At 42.8% G+C, this 7,678-nt stretch overlaps 1 protein-coding gene across 1 annotated transcript in view; it reads right to left on the bottom strand.

The window, feature by feature from the left end:
* The window catches only part of RIF1 (replication timing regulatory factor 1), a gene marked incomplete at both ends in the record, with an annotated part of 29,581 nt that extends 22,975 nt beyond the window's left edge, over positions 1 to 6,606 (bottom strand). Inside the window, 5 exons of the mRNA XM_010160741.1 lie at positions 1,216 to 1,405; positions 3,255 to 3,349; positions 3,781 to 3,911; positions 5,766 to 5,862; positions 6,528 to 6,606. Of these exons, the coding sequence (XP_010159043.1) occupies positions 1,216 to 1,405; positions 3,255 to 3,349; positions 3,781 to 3,911; positions 5,766 to 5,862; positions 6,528 to 6,606 (592 nt within the window). The remainder of the gene's footprint in view (positions 1 to 1,215; positions 1,406 to 3,254; positions 3,350 to 3,780; positions 3,912 to 5,765; positions 5,863 to 6,527) is intronic.
* Between the last annotated feature and the right edge of the window lie 1,072 nt (positions 6,607 to 7,678).

The following is a 7,678-nucleotide window of genomic DNA, read 5'->3' on the forward strand; positions in this document are numbered from 1 at the left end:
ATGCCCTCAGAGGCCAGCTTGTAGGATTTTTGTTTCATTCCATAATACATAAAGTTCAGTGGTCACTGTTAACCCCCGTAACAGTGGCACTGGAAGTGGGCCAGGGGGGAGCTTGCAGAGGCTGGACCCGGAAGATGTTGGGGTGGGTGTCACCTGGGAAGTTCCTGGCAGCAGCTGCACATGTTTTTTTAATCCCTCAGCAGCTCAATCTTTGTCCCAGCCTCCTGTCCAGTGATTAGCAGAGAGTTAGTGTCTTTTGTCAGGCAGACTGCTCTGGGAAGGGGCAGTTGGAAGTTTTTTTTACCCCCGCTCTTGTGTCTGGGCTCTGGAAAGGCTGTCCTGGAACCTGTCTGTGTCCATCGACGGGCGGTGAGATCCTGTATCATTAGTTCTATTTTTCTGTCCTTTTAATTACTTATTAGCAATAGCATTGTCAGTAACTCCCTCAGTTTCATTTATATAATTAAATAGTTCTTATCTCAACTTCTATGAGCCTCCCTTGTTTTCCTCCGACCCTTCCTCACTGGGAGTGTGGGGGGTGGAGTGGTAGAGCGACTGGTGGTGCTTAATAGCCAGACAGGGCTAAACCACAACAAAGGTGTCCCTGCCCATGGCAGGGGGTGGGACTGGGTGGTCTTTAAAGCCCCTTCCCACCCAAACCTGTGATTCTACGATTAAGCTGCCCAGACAGGCTGCGAAATTTCCATCCTTTGACACAATTCAAACTTCAACTGCACAAGGCCCCAAGCAATTTAGCCTTGACTTTGAAGCCAATCCTGTTTTGAGGAGGAAGCCAAGCTAGATGATGTGAGCTACTGCCACACCGAGTTCTGCCGATTCTAATTCAGTTAGCAGGTTCTCTTAAAGAGATAATAAAAGGTTAATGAAATGTATGAGTTAATGCTATAAAGAAAGGTGATTAAAGGTCATCTAAAACCAGCAAGTTATTCTCCTTATCAGTAATTCTTGTCAGCAACTAGTTGCTTGGTTGGGTGTTTTGGGTTTTTTTACAGTGGTACTGTATGTACATTGCTGTTACATGAATTTTTCTGTTAAAATTGCTATTACCAAGAGTTGCTGTCAGGGCACAGCAGGTTTTTGCTACCACTATGTAGGCTTTAAATAACATTTAACCACCACCACCCCCCAACAAACCTACAACCCCGAGGACTATTCCTGTGTCTCTAGACGAAAAGGCACAGCATCTCCACTTACGGTGGTCATGAGTTGCTCGGTGATGGCCGCTACCTCCTGCTGTTTCTGCAGGAGGAGAGGCATGCCCATCTCCAGCGCAGTGGCACCTCGTAACTGCACCTTGTGAGCCGAATGGACGACCAGAGGAATGATCAGCTTTGCCCACCTCACAGCCTCTTCTCCCATCTGTGCTGGAGTTTGCTCCATTAAGCTAGATCCAAAAGACAAACAACAGGGATTACAAATCTCTAAGAGACATAATGCTCAGACACGCAAAGAGAATCTTGGTATCACCAATAAATGCCCTAATTCAACATATGATTTACAGGAAACCATCCTAAACAATTTTACTTTTTTATTCTTCTGAGGAATTTTATTTTGACAGTTCTCCTAAAATTGCAACGCTATAGTGTTATTTCAGATAAACCTCCCCAGAAGCAGAACGGACTGACATTTACAGTTGTCCTTGCCATTCTATCACAACTTCTTGGGCAAACAACCTGAGCTGAGAGCCCGAGTCACTCCCTTATCAGTGACCACGTGGGAAGTTTGCATATTAACCACCCTTTGTGTATTCCCAGCAGCCCAGACCAGCTCGACAGGCCACACTGCTGAAAACAATACATGCCTGCTTCTGAAAAACAGCTTAAACCCTGAAGCAGCCCAGGCCTGCACAGACTCACTGCACATTAGCCTACCCAAGTGTTCATGCCTCATCCCTCTGTGACCAAGCTGTTAGAGCACAGTATGACAAACAATTCCATGTTTACACCACCCCACGCAGAGCCAACGAGACTTTCAGAATCTGCCAAGTGTTTGTGCCTCATGCCTCTGTGACCAAGCTGTTAGGGCACAGTATGACAAACAATTCCGTGTACACCACCCCACACAGAGCCAACGAGACTTTCAGAATCTCGGGAGCACCCAGGAACCAGCTCATCTCCAGAGGTTGTGGAATTTTGCCAACTTTGGCACAGATATATCAAATCCCCATCACCACAGCTTAGGGAGAGGGTTTGCTGTACTAAAGAAAACTGCTGCCTTTCAAATGATTTTACTGAAGTCAGAGGACAAGCACTGCTTAAGAGAACAGTTTTCCATTACATCTGTCAGCAGCCCAACTTCTGAACAAGAACCAATCAGCCTGAGACCCAGTATCTGCTTATTTTCAAACACAACTCTCACTGTTAGGGATAACTACCTTCTTTTAAATAAACACACAAAATTATTTTTATATATACAGAGAAGCCTTTTATGAAATGTACAATTTTCCAGAAAGAAGAGTCAACTCAGATTTGCAAGAGAATAATTAGTGTACAATTAGCCAAATGCAAGAAGCTGCTAACTACCAAGTAAATTAAAACATCCAGCTTCTCTGCTACAAAAAACCCTCATGTATTAGAGATAAAATAAGCAAATAATTACTGCTTTAACTACTGGACTTTAAAATGGATTTGGAGTTTAAACCAGACACAAGAGTAATATATTGTATAGATATCAGCTCAACATAAACATAAAGACACAACTTGACTAAAACAGTGCACTCCCGGCGCTGGTCCTACAGTTGCCTTTGGAATGAAACAGCACCCTCGACGGTGTTACGAGAAACTTGGTGCTTTACAGGTTTTACTGCCATGGAGACATTTTTAAATATAAACCCACATAGTGGCTGAGAATTTCTCAGCCAGGTAGGTTCTGAAAACAAGAATGCAGAACATAGCTTGTGAAGCACCCATGAGACTTTGGAAAGAATTCCTAATCAGCCAGTGAAAATGAGAGCTTATCTGAATATTGACTATCTTCTGTGTCAGAAGTGGTTGTTGTATTATCATTAATGGAATATTTTGTAAACGAAGGAGTTCAGAGCCACTGGGAAAGGGACAGAAACAGAGACGATAGTTCACACAACTTCACTCTGTTCTGACTGTAACACAAATGCTGCGAGAAGAGAGTCTTGAGCATACTGAACAATTCAAAGAGAATTCAAAAAAATCTGTTTCTGCATTTTTCCAAAAAGCCTAAGCACCTATTTTAACAATTCAATATTGCAGTGCACATACCGTATAATGACATTCAGTGCTTCATATTCAACCACCATAGACTGTACGTCCCCTTTAGTAAGTATCATTTCCAGGGTAGAAATAATACTGGACACCTGAGGAAATAAGAGAACGGTAGTGAGAACCTGAACACAAGTATTGCCACGAGGAGCTGGCATTATGAAATTTTGTTTCCCAGGAGCATGTCCTGTGTTTGGCTTGTGTTGGGTCTAGTTTCAATATGAGCGCTCTGACCAAACTGGAGTATTTATATCACCTCCCGTGTGCTGCAACACTGGTACCTACTAGAACTGCTCACAGCGCAACGTCTCCCTCAAGAGCAGCAGTAATTTATTGGCTTTTTTCCCTCTGTAGCTGCCCTTACAATTTTTCCAAGAATTTAAGGGCATACACTTGGCTGTCAAACATGATGGACAACAACCTTCAAATTCCAAAGCTACTGAGAGTGGAGAATGACTAAGAGCTTGCACAAGCATCACCTCCCTAGGAAATCAGGCCACACCAAAAAAAAAGTGAAGAAACTTACCTCTTTTTTAATGATTTCAGAAGGAAACGCCTGCTTAGAGATCACCCAAAGTGCCCGAGTGCGAGTGTTTTTGTCTGCAGTTTTTGAAGCAATGCTGTTCAGCATTGAAAGCAAGTCCTGCATCTCAGTTGCTGAAAGCAGAATGCACAGCACTCAAATTCCCTTCACGCGATTCCCATCAGCTTCCTAGCACGTTTCAGGTCATTTTGCTCAGCTCACATTAGTAAAGATCCATTCAACCAGAAGTCCCAATGGACATGATTTAATGTCTTATTGCTTTTTGGCAATGTTTTGAAATCTCTCTCAAAATAAACTAGCATAAAAGCTCAAAAAGTATTAATACACGATTAATGCAGTATATCTATAACCTCTTTAAGAAACCAGAAAACGATAAAGCAACAAGTTTACCTAAAACCACCACAGCAGAGGATAAAATATTTAATTCTTAAAACCTTTTTGGATTTCAAATGAATTTAGCAGCACTTTGGTCAACGTCACTGCTATACTGACCTACATAAATTCCTATTAGGGTCTACAAGAGGTTTTATCATTAAAGAGGGCAGCAAACCTCTGCCAGACAGCGAGCTTATTATACAAAAAAGAGCAAGGCTAACACAGGACTTGGATGCACCTAGAGAAATCATGCATTCCTTCAGAATTCAACACTAACAAAGCCTGATTTCTTACAAATTTGGTGTCTGTGGGCAAATGATCTCACGGTCAGAGAAACAAACTCACATATGCTCTCCTCCTCAATCAAGAGTGCATATGCTTGTTGTCCTCTCTCCCTAACTCTCCACTGTTTTCAGGACTTAATTATTGCTGAAGCCTGATATTCTAAGAAAATTGCCTACAATTTAGCAACTGGTTAAAAAAGTTATGTGGGAAAGTAAAGGGATCTCATTCTCACAGGAAAACAGGCTGGAGTTTGAGTAACAGGAAAGCAGGGCACACAGGAAAATGAGCAGAACGGAGAGAAAGAATCAATTTCATCGATTTCAACGAGCAGAATGGCAGAGCCACATGAAAACACGCTCTCTCTCTGCACATCCACACGTGATTCTGTTCAGTCTTGCCCGAGATTAAGTTCCTCTCTAACACATGTCATCCCAGAACACTTGTCCAGGAATATTTAACACTTCTCAGAACCGAAAATAAACACAGACTCCGGCACCATACAACAGCCAAATCACAATACATCTCCTCGTGTGCCCGTGACAGGGAACCTCAGCTTCAGCACCTTCCCTCCACCACCACACAACCTCTCTAGCTCACGCTGAGCAGCTCCCGATCACGTTACTGCAACCGGAAATGCCCAACCCCTGGTACCTGTAGCAGATCCCTCACGAGGACCTGGATGCGAGCTCTCCCCTGCTAACCAAGTGTTAGGCCAGTGTTTTTACCTCGGCGCATAGCCTCGAGTTCTCAGCAGCAAAACCTTTTGTTAAAGGGATCCCACAATTCTAGGGATGTGGGCTGTGAGATCTGGGATGACTTTAAATTAGTTTAATTTGAAATATTTACCAGTACAACGTTTGGGGCTGGACTAGATGACCTTTACAGGTCCCCTCCGACCCAAACTGTTCTTTGATTTAATTTAACAACCACAACTCACCAAGCAGAGGCTGGAAAACACCGGCCAAATTCTACAAACTAACAAAACAAATGGTCTTCATTCTTCTTCCACCTGGACATCTTTTTTTGATTGCTAGTTCCGCAAAACTAATTACAGGACCTAACTGCTAGCAAAGCATTTAATGAAACTACAAGTCAGTAAAACAGCGTTAACATAACAACATCCTGTACACTTGTTTGTACAAGATGGAATTAGTCAACCGATCAGAGCTCCTCCTAGGGACAAATCCACTGTACGGCTTGGGAACTGTACTCTTTCTCAGAATTAAGGTATGTGCTAACAAAGAAACACAGACCTGACAAAACAGCTCCATACACACACACAGCCAGCATCCACGCTGTTCGCTTACCAGACAATTCAGTTGTATTCTTGGAATTAAAAACGCAGAAGCCCAATGCCTGTAACGCTGCATTGCTCAGCTCTGTGTTTTGACTTGAAATATGTGCCTGAAAAAAACCCCACACACACATGAAGTCTCCGTTTACAGAAGTAGCTGCAAGTGCTGGCTTAATCCCAACACTTCTGCTCCAGGAGGAGAGAGCTGGCAAAAGCAAACACCTCATGAAAAATGCACCCAGGTAGGAAACGCTTCCCGTTTATACACACTCCAGGCCAATAAAACTATCTGAGGTTCTGAAGACATTTTTGCTCTCTGCAATTTAGACATCTTTACTGAAGTTCTAAACATGTAAAGTTCTTTACTTCTTCGCTTGTTATGTACTAGCACTTGACTCTCTGGTTTTAAACATTTAAAACAGAAGGGAAAGGCAGATGGCTAGGAACAGTCTTTGTATTAATCTTTAAAAAAAAGTGACATTTACAGCATATTCCAATTTCCCAAAGTGTTTCTAAAGGCAGAGAGAACGCTCTATCTTTTCTGGCTGGAAGATGAGATTTGACTGCACACCACTGCCAGAACACATCCAAGACTGTGCTCTTTTATTCCTTCTGCAGTAATTTCTAACACCACAGAGGGTGTATTTTGCTAACAAACCCTCACTGCTCTTTCACTCACTTGAATTCTTTATTCAATGAACTCCAGATCTTACAACGGCCACTGACCTCGACCATCTCAACATTGTTCAAAGTGCAGAAAGCTGAAAAGACATACCTTAAACACTTTGCAAAGTTGAGGAAAGTGTCTTCTGACACCTGCACTGAATTCTTTGCCTTCCTCGCCTGTCAAGCGACTGTAGGGAGCAGAAGGGAAAACAAGCAACATTCACAGGTTAAACATCGTATATTGACATAACTTTAAACTTCTAATACACAGATCAGTAGCTTGTACCGAACCTTTCCTTTCCTTAGAAAGCTAAATACAACACTGAAGAAGTTAGGAGAGAAAAAAATGAGATGCCAGTCACCACAGTCTGACACATCAGCCAAACGATGTGTTATAAAGTACACATCTCCTGTTGTACTGGAAAAAAAATGAAATGGCTATGACCCATCTTGTGCTTATGGAGCATAAACACACATTAAAAGCTTTTAATGTTTCTGTAAAAGCTGATGCAAAATGAAAGTTAACAGGCAAACAAATAACTGCTGAAAATTAGATAAACCTCCCACAGAAGTACACGAGCTTAAGCAGCAGATTCCTCAAAAGCTGTCCCAGACCGCATGCTCCCCACTCCAGGGAAAACTCTGGTTTGACAGCTAGCAGCGATGACCTCGCGCATACATGGTGAACATCCATACAGAAAAGCTGTACTTGTGCTGTTAACGACCAGTTTCACACAGCAAACAACAACCATCCATCAAGAGCGAATCTCCCAGAAGGAGATTGCTCAAACCTGAGCAATCTGTTGTTGCTTAATGCTGCCTTTCAGTCAGGACGGTTCTTTTTTTTTTTTTGTCAGTTATAACTGGAAACGTGTAAAATCTCACGGTGTGATCAGTATCGCTGATCTCCAAGAAGTTACAGCCTTAAAAAACACTACAAGACGTAAAAACAGGTACTCAAGGGAGATACCGAAGGCGATAGTGCCTCTGCAGACTCTAAGTTCGACAGATCCAGGTAAAAGCAGGATTGAACGGCTAAGATGTACCTTCCACAAAGAAAGGTAAGGAAGGCAGGATCATTCCAGAACCCGAAAGCCACGGCAAACCTTAACCTTTCTAATCATATAGTTGAAAAGCAAGTCTTCTTTCAGCCGGAAAAAGTTATTTCCCAACATTCCCGCTCCCACCTCCGCAGCTTCCGCAAGAAATGCAGAAGGATAGGCTCTCGGAGAAGCAGCCGCGAAGGAGACGCCCTCTTTC

The sequence above is a fragment of the Eurypyga helias genome, unplaced genomic scaffold (genome assembly GCF_000690775.1).
Source record: "Eurypyga helias isolate BGI_N326 unplaced genomic scaffold, ASM69077v1 scaffold24910, whole genome shotgun sequence".
Taxonomy (NCBI): domain Eukaryota; kingdom Metazoa; phylum Chordata; class Aves; order Eurypygiformes; family Eurypygidae; genus Eurypyga; species Eurypyga helias.